General features: G+C 40.4%; 1 protein-coding gene across 8 annotated transcripts in view; it reads right to left on the bottom strand.

The window, feature by feature from the left end:
- Positions 1-23,975, bottom strand: part of fam184ab (family with sequence similarity 184 member Ab) — a 118,635-nt gene that overhangs the window by 69,751 nt on the left and 24,909 nt on the right. For all 8 annotated transcript variants that reach the window (XM_043684387.1, XM_043684376.1, XM_043684381.1 and 5 more), the window contains exons 6-7: positions 7,473-7,634; positions 5,985-6,106 (exon numbers count right to left, since the gene is read on the bottom strand). In XM_043684387.1, coding sequence (XP_043540322.1) covers positions 5,985-6,106; positions 7,473-7,634 — 284 coding nt within the window. The remainder of the gene's footprint in view (positions 1-5,984; positions 6,107-7,472; positions 7,635-23,975) is intronic.

The following is a 23,975-nucleotide window of genomic DNA, read 5'->3' as shown; positions in this document are numbered from 1 at the left end:
AATAGTTAATGTTCAAAACAAAAACTCTGGTTTGTCCAAAGATAATCTCAACTCTTTCAGAAACCTTGCTTTCAGGACATAGCCGCAAATGTTATGAAATTTGATAGCTTGTCAGAGGTTTGTGAAAAGTTCATGTAACATGTTTTGAGTGTAATTCCAAACCTCTCAATACTACAAATGATATACTGATATGACAATTGAAACCTTGCAATGTAACTGCAAAAAAAAAGAGTTGACACAGTTTGACACAGAATAGGCAAAAAAGTGATGCACGGGGTAATACTTGGAATAGAAAGCAGTGTCAAGGAATACACAAACCTTTGCACAGAGAACATGCATAGCAAAAGCAGACAGAATTCTTTCTCTCAACTGAAACCTTATTTTTTAGGTTATAACACACTCGAGAATTATCAGCATTTATACTATTTGATGCTGAACTGTGTCATTAATTATATCACAGGTATCTCAGCATCCAGAGGTTCTCAAAATCAGATACCAGTCTTCAGTGAATTCCATTCACTCCACAACATCAAGAAACAGCTGGGAGCACTGGATATTTCAAAGCCCCTGAAAATATTCCGGCAATGGCGGTGAAGATGTGTGCTCCAGAACTTGTCGTGCCCCTGGCCAAGATCTTCCAGTATAGCTAAAGCGCTGACATCTACACAACATTAACTTTTGCCCAAGTATATCTTGCACATAAAAAGCACTACAAATCCAATCCAGCCAATTACCACCTAATCAGTCTACTCTTGATAAATAGTAAAATGATGGAAGGTATCATCCACAGTGCTATCAAATAGAATACATATAGTAATAACCTGCACACTGATGTTCAGCTTGGGTTCCACCACGGCCACTCAGTTCTTGAACTCATTACAGCTTTGATTTAAAAAAAAAGGGCAAAAGAGCTGAACACCAGAGATGAGGAGAGAGTGAATGCCCTTGTCATCAAGGCTGCATTTAATAAAGTGTGGTGTCAATGAGTCCAAGCTAACATGGAGTCAATGGAAATCAAGGAAAAAACACTCCACTTGTTAGAATCATACCTGGCACATAGGAAGAAGGTTGTAATTGTTGGAGATCAGTCATCTAAGCTCCAAAATATCTTTGCAAGAATTCCTTTGGGAAACTACCCTAAGGCCCAAACCACCTTCAGCTGCTTCATCCATGACTTTCCATTTCTCATAAGGTTAGAAGTAGGGATGTTCATAACGTTCAGTACCATTTGAAACTCCTCAGATGCTAAAGCAGTCCATGTTCAAATGCATGACCGGGGCAATATCCAGGCTTGGGCTGAAAAGAGGGAGAAAGTGAGGACTGCAGACGCTGGAGATCGGAGTCAAAAACTGTGGTTTTGCAAAAGCACAGCCGATCAAGCAGCATCCGAGGAGCAGGAGAGTCAACGTTTTGAGCATAAGCTCTTCATCAGAAATGAGGATAGTGTTTTTACAGGAGGTAGGGTGGAGGAGGTAGTCCAGGTAGCTGTATGAGTCAGTGGGTTTGAAGTAGATGTCCATGTAGAGTCTGTTGCCAGAAATGGAGATGGAGAGGTGACTGAGATGGTCCAGGAGAAATTGAGGTTAGGGTGAAAGGTGTTTGTGAAGTTGATGAACTATTGAACCTCCTTGTGGGAGTGAGAGGTGGCGCTGATACAGTCATTGATGTAGCAGAGAAAAAGATGGGGAATGGTGCTGGTGTAGCTGCAGAAGACGGACTGTTCCACATACCCGACAAAGAAGCAGGCATTACTGACACCCATGCAGGTGCCCATGGCTACCTGGAGGAAGTGCGAGGATTCAAAGGAGAAATTGTTGAGGGAGAGGACCAGTTCAGCCAATTGAATGTGTGTGTCGATGGAAGAATATGGGTTGGGTTCGTGGGAGAGGAAGAAACGGAGGCCTTGGAGACCTTCGTCATGGCAGATAGATGTGTATAGGGACTGAATGTCCCTGGTGAAAATGAGGTATTGGGTGTTGGGAACCGTAAGTCATGGAGGAGGTAGAGGACGTGGGTGGTGTCTCGAATCTATGTGGAGAGATCCGAGGCCAATGGGGAATAGGATGATGTCAATGTATGCAGAGGTAAGTTCAGTGGGGCAGGAGCAGGCTGAGATGATGGGTTCACTGGGGCAATCAGGTTCGTGAATTTTGGTTAAGAGGTAGAACCTGGCGGTGTGGGGCTTCTGGACCAAGGAGGTTGGAGCTGTTGGTGGGAGATCCCCTGAGGTTTTGGAAGATCTGGGAGATGATAGTTTGATGATGAGAGGTGAAGTTGGGGTCGAGGGGACAGTAGGAGATGTCCACAAGTTGGCACCTGGCTTTGGCAGTGTAAAGGTTGGTGCATCAAGCTATCACTCCTCCCTTACTTGTCTGCTGGTTTGATGGTGAGGTTGGGGTAGTAGCGGAGGGAGTGGAAGGCTGTGCGTTTCGAGGGTGAGAAGTTGAAGTGGGTGAGTGGTAGACAGGTTGAGGCAGTCAATGTCACGGCGGTAGTTGGAAATGAAAAGTTCGAAGGTGGGTAACAGACCAGCACGTGGTGTCCAAGTGGATGGAGTGTGTTGGAGGCAGGAGAAGGGGTCCTCGGAGGGTGAGTGGGAGCCCTGATGGAAAAAGTAAGCATGGAGACAGAGGCAGAGGTAGCGGAAGAAAAGTTAGATGCCTCAACGCATGTTCAATTCATTGATCCGGGAACGTACTGAGATGAAGGTGAGGTCTTTACTAAGGACTGATCGTTCATCCTCAGTAAGAGGAAGGTGTGATGGGGATGGTAAAAACACGGCAGGGAGCTAGGACCTGGTGTGGAGCTAGAGTTGGTAGTGGGGCGGAAGCTGTCTCTAGAATAGATGCGGTTATGGTACCATGAGCAACGTTAACAATGGAAGTGACGGACACCATGGGTGTCAGGGGGCAGAAGCAGTGCATTCGATAGCATCCTCGGGGGCGGATGTGATGCTTCATGTAACGTTGGCGATGTCTTTGATGGCGGCTGTATGGTCGTCAGCAGTGTTCCAGTGAGTGACATCAGTGGGGGTGAAAGTGGCTGAGGCGGTGGCTATAATCATGATACGTAGATGAAGTGTTTGGTTTTTATTTATGTAATAGCATATGCTAATGAACATCAACAATATTCAAAAACATTGTCTGAATGAGGTGCACTACAGTCTACTAAAGCTGTACAGAAATGCATCCTTATTTAAAAGAAAACACACTGACTACCTGCAAAATTTTCTTACAACTGCTTCTGCTTCAATAGCCTTCAATTTTCATGTGCGAGTAATCAAAGAACTCACATTTAAGTCAGGAATATCATATGTAATATCAAGAAGCACCTTTAAAAAACTCAAAAGCATCAGTTCAAGGGAACACCACCACCTGTTGCCCCTCTCCAAACTACTCACTGTTCTGACTTGGAAATCTATTGTCATTCCATTAAAGTTGTGGAACTCCCTTCCTAACAACATTGTGGTCTACTTACAGCAAGCAAATTGCAGCAGTTCAAGGAGGCAGCCCACCACCACCTTCTTCAGCAACTCTGAGTACACATGAAAAGCCCATGAGTGAATTTAAAAAGTTTTGAAACAGCAAGGTAAGGAAGGCCATAGAGGCTTAAAACCAATTGCAGCTAAGCTGGTTTAAGAGAAGCTTTTGCTCCCAAATTCATCCAAACATGAGCTCTTCATATGTTTCTAGTAATACTCTATAGTAGTAATCTCGTATTTCCTTTTTGATGCACTGTTTACTTTGTGGTTCTAAGACTATCGAACAAAATGTTTTGCAAAACAATTGCTTTGATTTTCAATACCTCCACACCTCTTAGAAATGTAAATATCAGAATCCGAACTTCAAATTCATCCCCTATCTCTACACTACATTTCTAGGCCTATATTACAGGTTACATGTTCTTTTCCTATGATCCTGATCAACGAGTGCTCCTACATTTACTACTCTTCTACATTTCCCTGAACTTACTGCTTGGTGTCTAGTACTTTCCTATGTCCTTAAGATGCCCTTTCCTTGGCCAACATCATTGCCTTTCTCATTTATGCTTGATTGCTGAACTTTCGATTCCATTGTAAACTCACCGAACACATTCTTGGCAAGCATACGTCTAACTGTGTGCTGATATACTACGATTTGATGTCTATTTGGGATGTAACAAAGCATCTTTCTAACCTGTGTCCAAGTCCTAAATGGTAACCCCCTTATTTTTAAATTGTGTCCTCTGGATATAGTCTCCTCAAACCAGGCAAAACATCTTAACGTGCATTGCCCTGCCTACCTTTTGCAACATTTTGTCGATTTCAATGAGATCAGCTCTCATTTTTCAAAATTCTAGTGAATACTGGCACAATTTCACTTGGGAGTGGGTTAGATGAACTTTTGGTGCACTCCGTCTCTCTTCACCAATAGTATCTTTCCTGAGAACGACCTAAACTGCATAGGCTACTCTAGGTGTGCCCTAAGCCACAGTACTCAAATCTTTTGCAAGAAAGACTAACATTCCATTAACCTTCCAAATAATTTGCAGTTCTTGTGGGTTAGTCTTCGGTGATTTATTAAAAAGGTGACTAATGTACTTACTGATATAATGAAGCTATCTCATATTATCAGCACATCACAACACTTAGTCCTCCTTGTTAGTTTTTCTAGATGTCAAATATCTTTGAATATTTGGGTCCAAGTCCTGGTCTCCATGCAGCCATGTTTCAGTAGTGCCACTTGTATCTGGTGCATTTAGTACTATTTGTGCCTCTAGATCATCTACCTTGTGAAAGCTACATACATTCACATAGATTGCCCTTAACTTTGACATCTTTCATAAAATTTACTTTAAACATATTTAATAAAATTTCCTGATGTTACTGAAGCATTTAAAGTTACACTCCATAATGCAATAATACCTCATTTTAGAATGCTTTCAGGAACCTTTAAGATAACTAAGAGAGCTTTAGACAGCTTATCCAAAGTTTGTGTTTCACGATATCAGTTTTAAAGGAGGTGTTTTGATGGGCTATCCATGCATTCCAAATACATTCTATACATATCTACATTCTGAAATTGTGAGCATTTATGTCTCAGGATTCATCAGGAGATTTCTGATTTATGGTAATGTGTCTCTCATCAAGCAGATTCAAAAGTCTCTGATTTTTGTTAAAGACTTGGAAACAGACTGATAATCAATATTCAAAGTTTTATTTTAAACAAATACAAAGACCATATTACTCTGTTTTTGTGTGTTTTTTTTTAAAACTGTGGACTGAAATGAGAAAAGAGCCATTAGAAAAGCAGATGCTACAAGGATTGTTGCATGATTTGATGGCAAATAACTTTATAGTCACTGTGCAAACTGTTTGCACAGCTGTGGGTTATAGCAGTGGCTGCGGATGAACTGTAGCTGAAAGTTTATGTACAAATGGAGCTTTGATCAGCAACAAGTAGCAGATTGGCTTGTGAATTCACAGAATAATTCACAGGTCTTCTGCCTGCCAACAATTATGTAATTGATTCTCAGGTAGCTGAACAACTTAGGGCTGTGAACAAGATGTAGAGAAGCTATTCAAACCACCAGCCCAGGAGCTCATTCTGTTCTTGGCAGAAAAATGACCACTTTAAACCTGAAGACCAAGAAGCAGCACTCTGATCAGTACAAGAGTCATCTCAACATTGAACCATTGAACTGCTTTTCCAGTGTTCCCGATTCCAAAATACCTGTTTTATTGTTACCTGTTTGGTATATGCGTTTGTGTATAAAGGGGAGCCTAAAAGGGAAATTACAGTTTTAGTTAGGAGTTATGTGTGGAATGTTCACATCTGTTTACCTGTAGCTAGAATCTATTGTAATAAGTAGCAGTTTTTGTTAAGTATAGGTTTCTGGGCCTAGAAGCCAGGTAAAGGGGGGGGGGTCTTTGTGTCCTTTTTAAAGTGATTAACTGTTGTGAACCATCATTGCAGTAGATTATTCAATGAGAACATTAGAATTACCTTACAGTTGCTTTCCAGTTTTGTTCCAAATCTTTTTCCATTTTTTTCCATTTGAGTTTCTCCTGTTCTTTTGCTTCATTCAGTCTTGCCTCATAATCCTGTCTTTGCTGTTCCAATTCTCCCTATGATATACAAAAATGTAATTGTTGTGACCGTAGTAACTATTTAAAAATTTTAAAAAAAGGTCACAATGACTAAGACCATTTATTCGCAAATTCAATTGTTGGCAGAGGTGTTTTACTCCAATACTTTTGTTTTGCTTCATGAATGACCATATCTTTATGATCTATGCCCCGGCATGTCTTAGCGGAATGGCTGGGATAACTTACCACAGGGCTACTAATTCTCTCTCATCTCTGGGATAACACACTGGTCCACCAATTCTACCATCTACTTTGACAGTTAACAAATGCCAGTTGGATCACCTCTATTCAACTGAAAGGAAATATTTCACAACATGGCAAAACAGATCAAATCTTAAAGTAGGCTAATTTTAATGACTGATTGTTACATTTTAAAAATTATCGCTGAATCAGTAACTGAATTAACCCATTTGACTAAATGGGGAATGTGGCATTCAAGATAACAGTAATAGAGCGTTAGTGTAGGTAGGATAAGGTAGATTTGGGACCAGCCTCCTTGCTTTGCCGCCATACTAAAATTACTGCATGAACAATCATTAGGCATTAGTACTCCATGCAGTAAATGGAGGAGTGCATGGCGGTCAGTATCTCAACAGTGTTTCAGGCTGGAGAGCACCTGGTTAACAGCCACTCAACAGGAGACAAGCATGCAAATTCACAACCCAAAGCAAAGTGGTCACATGAAAATTTCCAATGAGAAAACATAAATTTCTGTCATTCCTGACACCGTTCCCAACTCCATGTGTGGATGAAAATTTATCCGTGTGTCATTTTTGGAAGATCCATCCCCCTAAGTATGCTTGACAAGTTGCTGAAGCCAGATCAAACACAAACAAAAAAAAAACACTGCTCCTTCAGTCTCAAGAAACCTTAATAATATAGTAGAAAACTCTCTCACCAGATTAATTATGCAACAATAAATGAGCATTACAATTGCTCAGCTATAGCAAAAGTCTTAGAACTCAAATCTTGTCGTGCAATTCCTTTAAATTGGTGCAATGAATTGAAATATTTTCTAAAGTTATCAGTTCCGACATGGAACATAATACAATGAACAAATTTGAGACAGACTTGTGAGTCAAATCTTGTGATCGCTGGATTGACATTTTTACTTCTTTGTTTAGAGAAAAAAAGACTTCTTGCCCAGAGGATAGCATTTTTGACCGTCTGTCAGTTCTGATCAGCCAACCAACTGTTCACAATTATGGAGGACTGTGTGGACCATTTACCCAACTCTATAAGACAGAAACTTCAATATGGAAAATACAGGTTCAGAGTGCCTTTTTAGCAGGAATTTTAAAAATGGAAATATAGGAATTGTTAACTACAATGTAGTCATTAGTACTTGCACGGTAGAAAGGGAATCACTTGTCTGCCTGAGTTTGACCCTGGTAGAATCCAGATCTTTTTGTAGCTTTTCCTGCGCATCCTTCAGGCTGGAAATATGTCCTTCAGCTGATCCTAGGCCTTGTTCACTCTTCTTCACAAGGTCTTGCAAACGGTACACCTAGTAAAACAGAAAACGCATTCATCATTGACTAACAAGTACTAATGCTTACCAAAAGAACTTCAAAAAAGAGCAGTATTCATTAATCCTGTGCCTATTTTCTGATCCAGACTTTGCTGCTGACCTTCTTTCTTATTTGTTGACATGAAATGATCTCAACAATGGAAAAAGTGATAAAAGCATATATTTTCACAGATCCCGACTCTATATGTAGATAGGCTGTAGGGTTTCTGATTTGATACTGAACATTACTGGTAGAATTTTCACAGAAATTCTCTCACTGCTACTTTGGTAGATATTTTGCAGAGACAGCCACTTTTTTTGTACTGTCAGGATTTCCGTTATTCTTCTCTCAAGTCACCACAGCGAAAAGGAAAACTTCCATCTTTACTATTTTATGGTTCATATTCCTTTCGATTTAAATATTACTCTTGCAAATTACATTCCAAGTGAGCACATTATTTTTTAAGAGATCTCATTATAACCACTTTGAGTTTATTTTGTCAATTATGCAACAAATATTAACATTTCTAAGATATTAAAAAACCAAAATGAGCTTGGGTTGATTTCCCTTTTCTGCAAAAACAAGATAATGCATATTTCTGGGCTTGCAGGTATCAAATTCTGGGTAAATCCTTCATCAACCCATTGATATTCCAATTCAACCAACTCACTGACCGCAAGACATATACAACAACCAACCAGCTCTGACAAATATGAGAAGAAAGATTGCTATGAAAACAATGCTAATCTTTCCTTTCTTCTCAGATAAGCTCCTCCATCTTCAGAGTGAGAAGAACAGATCAAAGTGGAATACTCTCCACTTGCCTGGATGGGCACAGCTCCAAGAACACTCATTAAGCTTGACACCATCCAGAACAAAGTAACCCGCTTGATTGGCACCATGTCTACAAACATTCAATCCCTCCACCACCGGTGCTCAGTAGCAGCAGTGTGTACTATCTACAAGATCCACTTCAAAAATTCACCAAAGATTCTTACATAGCACTTTCCAAATCCACAACCACTTCTGTCTAGAAGGACAAGGTGAACAGGTACTTGGTAACATGACCACTTGCTAGTTCCCCTCCAGACCACTCACCACCCTGTCTTGGATACATACCGCTGTTTCTTCACAATCGCTGGGTCAAAATCCCGGAATTCCTTCCCTACCGGCATTGTTGGTCAACCCACAGCAAGTGGATTGTAGCAATTCAAAGCAGCTCACCATCACCTTCTCAAGGGCAAATAGGGATGAGCTATCAATGCTGGTAAGCCAGCGACACCCAAGTCCCACAAATGAATTTTAAAAATCCAAAGATGCTAAGTGGGTTGGAATGACTTATCTATCTCTTCTCAAAGGAACAAGTCCACTATGGAATTACTGGTAGCATTTTTTAACAGATTTCAGCCAGATTATAAGATTCCAAATACAGTATTGTTAAAGTCCTAAAATCTCGCCTCAGTAATGTATTTCTCCATGGTATGAATAAAGAAAGATTAAAAGGAACAGAAGCAGGCCATTAATCCCATTGAACCTTACATGCCATTCAATATGATCATGACTGACTGAAAACTTCAATACCTTTTATCCACCTCATCCACATAACTTTATACATCATTAGGAATCAGAAATCTATCAATTTCTACCTTCGTCATACACAAAGATTATACATCCACAGCCCCCTGTAGTAAAGAATTCTTAAGGTTCACAAGTGATTAAAAATATAAAAGTTGCCTCAATCTGGATTGAGGTGGCACTTCCCTTTTGTTTTAGACTATCCAACCAGGAGAAACATCTTACCTGCATCTACCATGTATATCTCTTCCAATATTTTTTAAGTCCCACTGAGATTATGTCTCATTCTTCAAAACTCTAGAGCATATAGCAGCGGTTTAACCAAATATTGAACAAAATAGGGAGTTTCAGGATTGAAGGTGATTTAGCGGTTTGGATCAGAAATTGGCGAGCTCAAAGAAGACAGAGGGTGGTGGCTGATGGGAAATGTTCATCCTGGAGCTCAGTTACCAGTGGTGTGCCGCAAGGATCTGTTTTGGGGCCACTCTGTTTGTCATTTTTATAAATAATCTGGATGTGGGCATAGAAGGATGGGTTAATAAATTTGCAGATGACACTAAGGTAGACAGAGTTGTGGATAGTGCCGAGGGATGTTGTGGGTTATAGAGAGACAGAGATATGATGCAGAGCTGGGCTGAGAAGTGACAAATGGAGTTACATGTGGAAAAGTGAGGTAGTTCACTTCAGAAGAAATAACAGGAATACAGAGTACTGGGCAAATGGTAAAATTCTTGGCAATGTAGATGAACAGAGAGATCTCAGTGTCATGGTGCATAAATCTATGGGCGGCACGGTAGCTCAGTGGTTAGCAATGCTGCTAGGGTCCCAGGTTTGATTCCAGCCTCAGGGGACTGTCTGTCTGTGTGGAGTTTGCACATTCTTCCCGTGGCGACATGGGTTTCCTCGGGGTGCTCCGGTTTCCTCCCACAGTCCAAAGATGTGCAGGTCAGGTGAATTGGCGATGTTAATTGCCCATAGTGTTAGCTGCATTAGTCAGATGGAAATGGGTCTGGGTGGATTAATCTTCGGAGGGTCATTATGGACTTGTTGGGGGCCTATTTCCACGCTGTAGGGAATCTAATCTAATCTAAATCCCTGCAAGTTGCCACCAGGTTGATAGGGTTGTTATGATGTGTTGCCGTTTATTGGCAGGGGGACGGAGTTTAGGATCCACGAGGTCATGCTTCAGCTGTACAAGACGCTGGTAAAGCCACACCTGGAGTGTTGCATGCAGTTCTCTTCACCACATTATAGGAAGGATGTGGAAGCTTTGGAAGGGGTTCAGAGGAGATTTACTAGGATGTTGCCCAGTAAGAAAGGAAAAGCTGAAGGAACTGAGGCTGTTTTTGGTGGAGAGAAGAAGGTTGCGAGGTCACTTAATTGAGCCGTACAAGATAATCAGAGGGTTAGATAGGATGGACAGTGAGAGCCTTTTTCCTTGGGTGGTGAAGGCTAACTCGAAGGGACATAGCTTTAAATTGAGGGGTGATAGATTTAGGACAGATATTAGAGGTAGTTTCTTTACTAAGAGTAGTAGTGGCATGGAACGGCCTGCCTGCAACAGTAGTAGACTTGCCGACGTTAAGTTGAAACTTTATTGCTGGAACAGCACAGCAGGTCAGGCAGCATCCAGGGAACAGGAGATTCGACGTTTCGGGCACAGGCCCTTCTTCAGGAAGCTTCTCCTGTTCCCTGGATGCTGCCTGACCTGCTGTGCTGTTCCAGCAATAAAGTTTCTACTTTGATCTCCAGCATCTGCAGACCTCACTTTCTCCTTGCCGACGTTAAGGACATACATATGGATAATAATCGCACAATGTAGGTTAGATGGGCATCAGATTATTTTCACAGGTTGGTGCAACATCACGGGCCGATGGGCCTGTACCACGCTGTAACGTTCTGTGTTCTAATTGTTCAGAGAAAAGGCTAGAAATTGGCACCTTATACTTGCAGAGGGTCTTAGGATGAATAACTATATTTGCAAAATCTCTGAGAAGGGAATTGATATTTACAGGAAAACCCCAATACAATGTTATACATTGTTATAACAATGCAAATGATTAGAAATGTGCATATATGTTTCTATTATATTTATTGATTAAACAATTGGGAACTTGAAACAAACCAACCATCAATATCTTTAGCTAGTTAGTCATCAGGGAATTAGGATGAGATAACAATTAGCTTATTTGTTCAATATTTATTTATTAATTTCAAAGCTGCCTAAAATAATAATCAATTTCCTCTAACTCTTTTTGGCTCTACCTTCCTGCCTGATCCCATCCTGCCAATTTTGTTTTGTGTCCACTTTTGGTCTGCATTCCTAATCCATCCCATCACTATTCTTGTCTGGTTATTTCAAGTTTGAGTGTTCTTTTAATCAACTCACAGCACCCTATATCTCTCCTGACATTTTCCAAAAGTCACAGCAGCACACAAAATTATTCTGAATACACTCAATGAATTTACAAACTTGTTTTGTCCAATCAACATGGAGATTACAGACACCTAAGATTATTGTAGTAAGATATTTGTGTGCCTCATTATTTCATGATGTATACTCTATTTTATAGTGTAGCTATTGTTAATAGTCTCGTGAACTACATCCATCAATAGCTTTCCTTCGTTATGGCTTAGCTCCACCCAATCTGATTCTACAGACTGTATCTTGACCTTCTGAGGCAAGATCACTTCAAGCTAATCTCACCCTTAACAGAGCTACTCCAACTCCATGTTCTTTCTTCCTTCCTCTTCAAATGTCAAATACCTTTGAATATTCAGATCCCAGCCTTGCTCCCCTTTATAATCACATTTCTGTAATGACCATCATATCATAGTCATTGATTTCTGTTTGTGCTATCAATTCATCCAAATTATTATGAATTCAGCAAGAAAAATGGTTTCAAACAAAGGCTTTCAATTCTGCCTCGCTCCAATTGGATTTGGAGGGATGATTATCAGATTTTGGGCCTGCTGACTATGAGGTGCAACATTTTCTGCCAGGTAGGTCGAATCAAAGGCATTAGGAAGGAAAGAATAGGAAGAGCACCAGAAAGGCAATGACGGCCAAACCCTTAACAACAATTCTGAGCTGCGCACCACTGCAACTCACAGATCATCCACATACTCTGTTCTAAAGCTCAACTGACTTAGCCTCACAAAGACAGAAAGCACTGGCTTTTACCTTCATGCTAGGTTCACCCAAGTGCAGCGTATCAATTGTGACATTGTGGCCTGCAAGCTGTCCAGCAATCCCTTGTGAGATCCATTAACTGGAAGGACATCTACTCATTTGATGTCCGACTAGTCTAAGACTATAAGAATTTCCTCACTTGCATGCTCATTTTCCTGCCTGCTATTATGACTCATTCATCCTTCACAAGTCCAGGCTGCCTGAGAATTTCACTTGTATGAATAGATTTTAGGGGACATCCTTTGAAGAAAATGTTATTCATTGACCTTTGGGAGTCACAGGCAGAAACAAAAGCTAAAAGAAAAACAAGTAATTTACTTGGCAGGACAATTACTGATCAGGCTATTAGACTTCTGATCAGATAATTCTGATATCTGGACTGGGTCAATTGATATTTTCAACTCTCTTTCGATTTCATTGTGGTAGTATGAACCTTGAGGACAGTAAGGCCTGAGAAGCAAATATCTCGGGAGGACGAGCTGGAAGTGAGAGAGAAGGTAAAGGAAGATCGCCATCAACAGAGAGGTTCCCTGCTGCATGTCTGCCAACTTTCAGGAGGAGGACCTCAATCCTCTCCATCAACATTCCCTATAATGAGCTGCATAATATTGTGAAAAAAACATGTACACCTCATGAGCCTTCGTGCAAACCATAACCACAAAGCCCAGTCATTCTGAACAGTCAGTCAGTCAGTTCATAGCACTGGTGTTCCAGCTTCTGATTGAGCGCAAGTCCAGTATGAGAATGCAGCAGGAAGCTGGCTCAGGGAAGGGGAAGAGGCCAGCTCACAACTCAGAAGTTCTAGGAGTGGGGAGTTTATAGTTTATCATATGTAGTGACCGAGAACACCAAGCAACACAAAATTGAGGAAGCAGGAGGTAATGCAAGTAACAAGTAACATCCTTTCATCATGATTTTAAACTTGTTTTCTTGATTAAAAAAAATTAAAATATGTCCAAAGAAACGCAAAGGAATCTTCAAGCTCCATATAAAACAAATCCTGTGCATATTTCAAAAAGAAATGCCTCTCCAAGAGCAACAAAATTGAAATGCCATCTCCAGCACATTTACAGAAGATACAAACTGTGAAACCAACAATGTGCTATGTACCAAAACAAAAACAGAAATTGGTGGAGAAACTCAGCAGATCTGATAGGATCTGTGGGAAGAAAGTGGAATTAACATTTTGAGTCTGGGACTTTTCATCAGAACTGTTCATAGCTGGAAAAAAGTGATATTTATGATGAAGCCAAAGTAGGCTAAAGGAGAGGGGTGAGCACATAGGTGGAGACACAGACCAGACAGAGAGAGACATGAAAGGGGTAGGCAAACAAAGAAATTATGGATAGTAAACTAGGACAGAAAAAAGCTGAATAAGTGATAATAAGAGCTAAGAGTGCAAAAATAGGTCAGCTGTGCTGAATGCAACTTATAAAATGTGATAAAGGGCCGAGGAGTACGTGTGAATGGGTGACTGTGCTAGAGCAACACATGTCAAAACAGGGCCAGGTGTGGGATGGATGAAAAAAACATGAAATGATGATATCAGGCTGTAAACATATTGAACTCGATATTGGGTCTGAGAGACTGCAGAGTCCCTTGCACTAAGGCTCACTGGAACACTGCAGCACATCTACAACAAACTTCGGAGAGAGACTGTGATGTTTGTCTTTTTAAATTTGCTACTTGCTTTTCTGACCTATGATTATATTGTGTATAGCTGTAATATAGCTTTTTCTTGATTTCTCTGTTCTGTAACTAAAGATTGTACCTAGGAACCTATGATGGCACTGTAAGTGACGACTTATAAATTTTTCACTGTATTCATTGAGTATATGTGACAAATAAGCTTATTAAATTAAATTCAATTGGAAGCTCAAGGTCATTTTTCTAGTTAGAACATAGATGTCCTGCAAAGCAGTCAGCCAACCTGTGTTTCATATCCCTCATGTAGAGGGAACCACATTGTGAACAGCAAATACAGTAGATTATATTGAATTAAGCATAGGTGCTTGATCTGGAAGATATGTTTGGGGCCTTGGGCGGTGAGGAGGAAGTAAACGAGCACATGCTATATCTTCTGCCATTGCAAGGAAAGATGCTAGAGCTGTCGGCACATGTTGAGAGTGAAGGAGGACTGGACCAAAGTGTCCAAGCGGGAATGGGCCCTGTGTAAGGCTGACAAGGGAGGGGAGGAGAATGTGTGTTTGGTTGCAGCATTCCATTGGAGGTGACAGAAATGGCAGCTTACAATCCTTTGGATGCAGCCTATCCAACCTACCATTTGAACTCAAAACCTTCCATTTCTGGCAACATCCTGGTAAATCTTTTCTGAATCTTCTCCAATTTAATAACATTCTTCCTAAAACAGGGCAACCAGAACTGTACATGTACTCCAAAAAAAGGCGTCATCAACATCATGTACAGCCTCAACATTCCAAATCCCATATGCAAAGATCTGAGCAATGAAAGCAAGTGTGCTACATACCTGTCTACATGTGATGCAAATTTCAAAGAACTTTGTACCTGATCCTCTAGATATTTCTGCTCTACAAGTCTATGCAGGGTCTTACCATTAATTATGTAAGTCCTGCCCTTTTCTGTTTTACTAAAATACAATAGCCCATGGTTATCCAAATTAAACTCCACCTGCCACTCCTCAGCCCATTGACCCAATTGATCAAGATCTCTTTGTAATCTTAGATAACCTTCTTCACTGTGACAGAGATGGAGAAACTGGGAGAATGGAATAGAGCCATTACAGGAAGTTGGGTGTGAGGATTTATAGTTGAAGGAACAGTGGGAATTGAATCAAAATGAATTGAATTAGCTTTATTGTCACATGTACTCAAATGAGCACATTGAAAAGTTGATAACTCATCACAGCAACATCCAGGTACAAAGTAACCACTTCTTCAGCTACAAGATTTGTTACAGTGTAACAATGTCCCCAACACACAGCGCTATCTTAGGTGTCAGTAGGTTTGCAGTGTATATTGGTGACCAGCCTATCCCCAGACATGGGAACAGAGATGTCGAGGAAGGGGAAGTGAGGAGTTGGAAATGAACTAGGTGAAGGTGAGGGAAGACTGGAAATAGGAAGTGAAAATGATAAAAGAGAGAGGAAAGCAGCACCAAGGATGTCATTGATATACCAGAGAAAAAGAGTTGTGCGTGGGAGCCGGAGTCAGACTGGAACAAGGAATGTTCCACATATCCCACAAAGACACAAACATAACTGGGGCCAATGCTGGTACCCATGGCCACATCTTTGACTTGAAGAAAGTGTCAAGAATTAAAGGAGAAGTTGTTCAAAGCAAGGACTAGCTCAGCCAGGTGCAGGAGGGTGGTGGTGGATGAGGACTGCTCAGGCCTTTTATCGAGGGAGAAGTGGTGGGCCCAGAGCATCCTGATGAGGGATGCGCATGTAAAGGGGTTTGCACGTTCATGGAGGATATGGCTGCAGCCTGCAAACTGGAAATTCTGAAACTGACATACAAATAAGGGGATTGGAAAGGGAGAAAAAAATTGAATCAAGAGAAGAAGAAATAAGTTCTGTAGGGCAGGAGCAAGCAGAAGCAATGGATCTGCCTGGGCAGTCCTGATTGTGGTTTTTGAGAAGGCAAAAGAGGGCTGTACAGGGTTGGGGGACAATGAACTCAGAGGCAGCAGTAAGGAGATTTCCAGATGAGATGAGGTTTGTGACAATCGTGGACACAATGGCCTGATGTTCAATGGTGGGATCCAAGGGAAGATTGGAGATGGTGTCTAAGGTTGACAAGTGTCAACAATGTAGAGATCAATACACAAGACAACAGCACCACCCTTGCCAGCAGACCCAATTACAAAGTCAGGGTTTGATCTGAGATTATGGAGCGCAGTCAGTTCAGAGGAAGATAGGTTGAAATGGGTAAGGTCAAGTGCACAGAAATTGAAGTCACTAATGCCACGTCAACAGTTCTCAATAATCAGATCAAGCTCAAGCAAAACACCAAAAAAGGGGTAGGTGGAGAGTGTTGGAGGCAGGTGAAGGGGTCTGAGAGATTGGGAGAGGACTCCTCTCTGAAGAAATGGGCATGGAGGTGACAGAAGAAAAGTTCAGTGTCAGGCATTTGCCTGAAACTCATTGAGGTGGGAGTGCAGAGGGATAAAATTAAGGCCTATGCTGAGGACAGAACATTCAACATCAGAGAGTGGAAAGTCAAAGGAATAGTAAATACCCAACAAATGGTGGGATTAGGGAAAAGGATGGAATCAGAGGGAAGGGGAGACGAGCAATATTCCTGAAGTTGTTCCGGCTTGTATTCCTTAATGGCCCTGAAAGGAAGAGAAAAAGTTTTCTGTTAGCTTGTCAAGCGAGCTGGAGAATTAAGTGAAACTGGGAGGTGGGATGGCTCTGTGACAGAATGAGGTAGTGTTGATGGAGACAAAGGTCGAGAATGTTCATACAGTGGATCATAGCAATCAGTGTAGGTCTCAGGATAGAGAGAGAACGGCTGTCCGAGAAACTTTGTTCATTACATGGATACCTGTGATCCTAAGTGGACTCAAAACACAAACTGTCCGAGAAACTTTGTTCATTACATGGATACCTGTGGTCTAAGTGGATTCAAAACACAAAGGATGGAACTTCAGTGGAAATCCACGTGGGGTAAGTCTGATCCGGAGGCAGTCACGGAAGAGTGTGATGTGGCTATGGAAGTTGAGTTTTGGCAAAGACTTTGTCGAATACCAGGAGAGAAAATGAAAGTAAAGGTGGAGAATAAGGTTAAAATGAAAATCCTGTTAAAGAGAGAACTTCTTCAAGATGGACAAAGCTGAAAGAAATGTGGTAGTGAGTTAAACACTAAAACAAAGAACTGCAGATGTTGGAGATCTAAAACAAAAAGATAAATTACTGGAAAAACTCAGGTCTGGCAGCATCTGTGAGAACAAAGTAGTGTTAACATTTACCTCCCCTTTTCATATCTCTCTCTCTGGGCTCCATCTCCACCTATTCACTCAACGCTCCCTTTCCCCTTTCCTCCCAATCCCTCTCCCACTTCGGCTTTAGCATAAATACCATATTTTCCTAGCTACTAATAGTTCTGATGAAGACTCACTGGACTTAAAACATTAATTCTGGTTTCTTCACACAAATGCTGCCAGACCTGTTGAGTTTTCCCAGCAATTTTTGTTTCAGTTTCAGATCTCTAGTATCCACCATTTTTGGTTTTATTTTAGTGCTCTGTGCATTGTTTGTTCCAGAGTAAATGGTGAGCTCAGCACTGGAAAAAAACAAATTGGATTACCTAAAGCAGCATTTGAACCAAAAAATCCACATAGATTCTGTTATTAATTTATGAAACTACAACAAAAATAGAATTTTACCAGAACATCAGGAGACTGAGAGATGAAGATGGAGTGTACAAAGCACAAAATTGATCAATCCTGATACGGTGAAAGCTCTAATTGCAGTAAAGATGTATATACTCATGTTTTCTATGCAAGACATTCAGGTCATGTGGTAAAATATACAGCAATTACTGAGAGCTAATCCAAGAATTATACCTTTGAATCTGTGGAGTCAATTAACATAGTAGACATGAGCAGAGCTGTTTCAGTATAAAAAGTATTGATTTTGTATATCAAGTTTCAACTAGAATGTGAATTTGTTTGCAACTGCCTATGCAGAAAGTTTGAAACTGAACTGCTTGCAATGGAGTCTCCACTGAGATAGTAATCAAGCTACTTTATGTTTTTTAACCTTGATTTACAGAAAATGGTTTACATCATACAGGACTTCTTTGCTTGGAAAGAAAAATGCAATAATGGTATTGCTTAAAATTGAATCGAGCATTTCTCAGAACAGCACTGTTACTCACAGAGGATCTTGGAACAGATCATGCTCAGAAGCAGCCTCAATTGTGCATTATGTTAAAAAAAAGCTTCTAAGAACATATAATCAAGCGGACAATATTCAGCAGCCACTTGTGAAGAATGGAAAATTCTTCGAATTGTCCTAAGTAACAGTAATGTGGTACAGTGGCATTTTGACCTCTGAATGAAGTAACGTGGCAGTCAAGACACTTAGCAGTTTCGCATTCATGCACTTACTGCAATGTCTTGATCAAACACTGCACAGAGCAAATGAATAATTGCAACAACCTAATAAACAAACAGTGCCTAAAAATGTTCACAAAAGCACAATATAATGTTGACAGTTCTGAACAATGATCCAAGTAAACTGGCTACACTGTACAAATTCTTTCAAAGCTATTCAATTTGCAAAGGACAAGATCAACAAACTAAAGTAAAACAAAGAATTGCGGATGCTCGTCTCAGGATTCAAAATGTTAACAAAACATTTTCTTCCTAAAGATGCTGCCAATTTCTGTTTTTGTTTCAATAAACTCAAGACTCTGCTGAGCATCTTTATTGAAGTTAAAAAGGTTCTGGTCACTCTAGACAATTATGTTGACACTGATACAATTGATTCAACTCCTTTGTGCCTATTTGGAAAGCAGATTTCAGGAAGAGTAATTACTGAAGTGGTGTGCATTTTAATCAGGCTGCAAATGCCAACATAACTGATAATGAATTTAATATCAAAATATCAAATTATATGAATATCAAAATATTTCACTCTTATACCAAACTATAAAGCAAGTGTGGCCATAAAGATATGTGAACAATACTCCAATTACAAATTTATGTTTGTGGAAAAAGTCTAGACAGATTCTATTCAGACAGATTTGATAAAGTCAACCAGTTTCAAGAAATGTCCATTCATCTGGGCAGTTGTGCAACATCTTAGACATCAAGTGCTGACTGTGAGTATGGATTCAGCCTAATGAGTTTGATAAAATAGATGACTTGAACAACCTGTCGCAAATTAAGTCATACCTTTCATCCAAACAAAATATCAACCCAAATACGGTAAACAATTAAGATTAAAATATCATGGACGCAGGAAGTTTGAAACAAACACATAGAATGTTGGAGAAACTCAGCAACTCTGGCAGCATCTGTGGAGAAAGAAAAAGAGTTAAAACTTGAAGTTAGTATAACTTCTCTTCACAGCTGGAGAAGTGAGAACTGGAGTTCTGAAGAAGAGTCATATTGGACTCAAAAGATTCATTCTGTTTCGTTCATCAGACACTTGCTGAATTTCCCCAGTGTTATCTGTGTTTGTTGCAGTATGCTGTCACTGGGCAGGTAGAATAGATGTAACTGCAAAATAATGGCACTAGTGCTACTTGGGAGGGTTTAAACTAGAGTGGCAGATCAGCAAGTAGAGGGATTGAGGGGAAGGTAGATGTTAGCACCAGTAAATCAGAAAGAAAGAAAGAACAGGTAGAGACAGATAAATGAACACAATGATACTAATGGGCTGAAATATGTTTATTTCAACATAAGGAGTACTATAGGTAAGGCAGATAAGCTTAGAGCCTGGCTCACTACATGGGACTATAATGCTGTGGCCACTCCAGAGACTTGGTCATGATTGGGACAGGACTGGCTGCTCAAAGCTCCAGGATTTCATTGTTGACTACAGAGAGGAAGGTAAAACAGGTGGAGGAGTTGCATTATTAATTAGGGAGATGTTACATCTGCACTTAGAGGATATAGTGGAGGGCTCATCCATTGAGGGAATATGGGTCGAGTGAGTGACTTTAACTTCCCCAATATTGACTGGGACTCCTTTAGAGCAAGAGGCTTAGACAGTGCAGGATTTGTTAGGACCATTCAAGAACAGTTCATGAAACAGTATGTGGATAGTCCAACTAGAGAAGGGGCCATACTGGGCCTTGGTTTGGCTATTGAGCCTGGTCAGGCTCAGTGGGAGAGCATTTTGGAAGTAGTGATCACAACTCCTTAAGTTTTAAGATAGCTATGAACAAGGATAAGTCAGGGCCTTGCAGGAAAGTATTAAATTGGGGGAAGGTAAATTATATCACAATTTGGTAGGAGCTAGGGAGTGTTAATTGGGAGGAGCTGTTATTAGGCAAGTCCACATTTGACATGTGGGAATTGTTTAAAGACCAGCTGATGAGCATTCAAGACCGGCATTTTCGAGAAATAAGGAAGGACATGGATGGCAAGGTAAGATACCCTTGGATAACAAGGGAGGTTGTGAATTTAGTCAAAAGAAGCATATGTAAGATTTAGGAAGCCAAAATCAGACAGTGCCCAAGAGGAATATTGTTAAAGCAGGAATGTTCTCAAGTAGGAAATTAGAAGAGCAAGAAGCCATGAAATGACGTTGACAAGAAAGGTTAAAGAGAATCCTGAGGCTTTCAACAGATACATTGAAAACAAGAGGATAACTAGAGAGAAGATAGGACCACTCAATGATAAAGGAGGGAACTTGTACTTGGAGACAGAAGATCTGGATGAGATCCTAAATGAATATTTTTCATCGGTATTCACCAGGAGAAGGATATACAGAATAATTAGATTTGTGTGGAACATGAAATATACTTGGGCATTTTGAGATCAAGAAAGAAGTGGTGTTGATCGCTTGAAGAGCAGTAAGGTGGCTAAGTCCCCAAGGCCCAATAATATCTACCCCAGCTACTGAGAGGCAAGAAAGGAGATTGCTGGGGCCTTGACCACGATCTTTGTATCCTAGCTAGCCACTGGAGGGGTCCTAGAGGAATAGCAATTAACTAATGTTGTTCCTTCGTTCAAGAAGGGTCATAGAGATAATCCAGGAAACTACGGACCAGCGAATCTTACATCAGTGGTTGGGAAACCATTGGAGAGAATTCTTCAGGATACCATTTATGCACGTTTGGAAAAGCATGGCCTTGTGCAAGGAAGGTCATGTCTTACTAACTTGATTGAGACTTTCGACAAGGTGACGAAGGTGATCGATGAGGGTAGAGCAATGGATGTTGTTTACATGGATTTTAGTAAGGCTTTCAACAAGGTCCCTCATGGCAGGCTCATCCAGAAGATTAAGATGCATGGGTTCCACAGTGAGTTGGTAGCATGCATTCAGAATTGGCTTGCCCATAGAATATTGAGCATAGTAGTGGAAACATGATTTTCAGGCTGGAAGTCAGTGACTGGAGATATTCCGAAGGGAGCTGTACTGACCTCTGCCACTCTGCGGTATCATATTCCCCTCTGGTGCTATGCAAGACAAAGGGACGAAATCTTAAAACTCTCCCTTAGAAGAACCAGCTGCCTCAGTGCTGGCTAAATGAGTTGCAGACTTCATATGACCCACCTTCATTGACCATCCTTCTGGCTATAGGCAGATAGTAAACTGATCTCAAAAACAATTAAAAACTGTCTCATGTAAAAATCTGGACTTGAATTCATTTGACACCAGAGGTGGGTCCATGACTTGAAAACAATCCCTGCTTTTGTTTCCTGCTTCGGTGGTGAAAATTCAACCGAGTAAATTTTCTGCAATGTTACAGCTTAGTTACTTATATGCATAAAGGTTTATGTCACATGTACATTTGCAATAAGATCAATTCCCTTCTACTGAAGGTGCACAAGTTGACAAACAAAATACCTGTACAGCATTTTCTAATACAGTTGAAACTCAGAAACAAATCAGTCTTAGACTTCATTAAAGACAGTTAAGGCATTCTCAAGATGGTTACTAATTCTCCCAACATGGGGAGGGGGAAGAAATAGAGTACCTGCCTCGAAAAGGAGAAAAATGATTGAATCAAACTCCAGACTCTTCTTAAAGACAGCTTAGTTTGCTCAGAACCCAAAATAATTGAGGTGGAAATAGACTCGAATCAGTTCCACAGCAGTAGACATCAGCTCAGGAATACATCAGTGAAAATGACATTTAAACTCTTGGTGAACAAGCAATTTTATTGCACAACTTCTTTTCTACAAATGCGGAAATTGTCTAAAAGAATTGAAAATCTTTACAACAAAAGTAACAAATAAACATAATTCTAACAATTTCTTTGTAGGGAGTCAAAGACAAATGTCAAATTTAATAACAAAAAAATTAGCAAAAGCAGATGGAGCTTCACATATGACAAAATAAGGAATGGTCAAATTATTTCTGAAAGCTATAGTTTGAATATCCAAATTAATTTTCCCAATAACGAACGTGTTTCAAAAAAAAGGGCTCATGGCTCAGTGGTAGTATCCCTAGCTTTGAGCCAGAAGGTCCAGGTTCAAGTTCCAACTGCTCCAAAGGTGTGTCATGACATTTCCGAACAAGTTGTTTTCAATGATTTACAATTTCCTTGCTTTCACGTGCTATGCAACTATTAATAAAATGCAGATATAATGTCACTTGTGCAAAATCAGGAAGCAACTTCTGGCAACTGCACAAGCACAGTTAAACATAGAAATCAGGAAATTTCCTGTCCTGTTCCTCCAAGATCTGTACTGAGATACATGTCATCATCATCTGACCTACTATTCATTATGCTGAATGATAAAGCTTGACACTTCCAATTAATATGCATTAAATGCATCAAAATAAAGAACTTATCCAATCCAGTATTTTATTATTAAACAGTGTAGTCTGCTTTAATTGCTGGTGAAACAATCTCTCCAGTGCTGAAATGAACTTTTACACAGATGAATTCTTATTCCCTTAGCTTTTCATTATTGGTGGATTTTTAAAAATTATACACATCTTATTTCACTTTATCATGTCTTTCATCTCTCTGCTAATGCAACATTTCTTTGCTTCTATTTCACTTTTTGTAGCTAATTAACATTGAATTCAGTATTCTGGCTGACATGTTCTATGTGCAGCTCATTAACAATTCTTCAATCCAATTAAGAAAATGGAGTTGCTGCTTCTACTCAGACAGAAGCGGAGGAGGTTCCGTTTATGGATTGTTGATTGGCATCAAGTTGCCATTCAAATATCCATCGAAAGTGTCTAGGCAAGTGCAAGTCTAAAGAGTTGCTCAGGGCAAAGTTCAAAATAATAATTCACATTAAGATTCCTCATCTTTCTCAAACTCTTGAGCAAATGGGCACAGGAGTAAGGCTTTCAGTTAGAACAACAGAACACTACAGTGCAGTACAGGCCCTTTGGCCCTCGATGTTGCACTGACCTGTGAAACCAATCTGAAGTCATTCTAACCTACACTATTCCATTCTCGTCCATATGTCGATCCAATGATCATTTAAATGCCCTTAAAGTTGGTGAGTCTACTGCAGTTGCACAGTGCGTTCCACACCCCTTCCACTCTCCGAGTAAAGAAAGTATCTCTGACATCTGTCCTGTATCTAACACCGCTCAACTTAAAGCTATGCCCCTCATGCTAGCCATCACCATCTGAGGAAAAAGACTCTCACTGTCCACCCTAACTAACCCTCCAATTATCTTCTATGTCTCAACTAAGTCACCTCTCAACCTCCTTCTCTCTAACGAAAACAGTCTCAATTCCCTCAGTCTTTCTTTATAAGACCCTCCCTCCATACCAGGCAACATCCTGGTAAATCTCCTCTGAACCCTTTCCAAAGCTTCCACATCCTTCCTAAAATGCGGTGACTAGAACTGTACACAAAACTCCAAGTGCAGCTGCACCAGAGTTTTGTACAGTTGCAACATGACAATTGGTTCTGAAACTCAATCCCTCTA

Source organism: Chiloscyllium plagiosum, chromosome 3 (genome assembly GCF_004010195.1).
Source record: "Chiloscyllium plagiosum isolate BGI_BamShark_2017 chromosome 3, ASM401019v2, whole genome shotgun sequence".
NCBI classification, from domain to species: domain Eukaryota; kingdom Metazoa; phylum Chordata; class Chondrichthyes; order Orectolobiformes; family Hemiscylliidae; genus Chiloscyllium; species Chiloscyllium plagiosum.
This window is presented reverse-complemented; position numbering and strand designations above follow the sequence as displayed.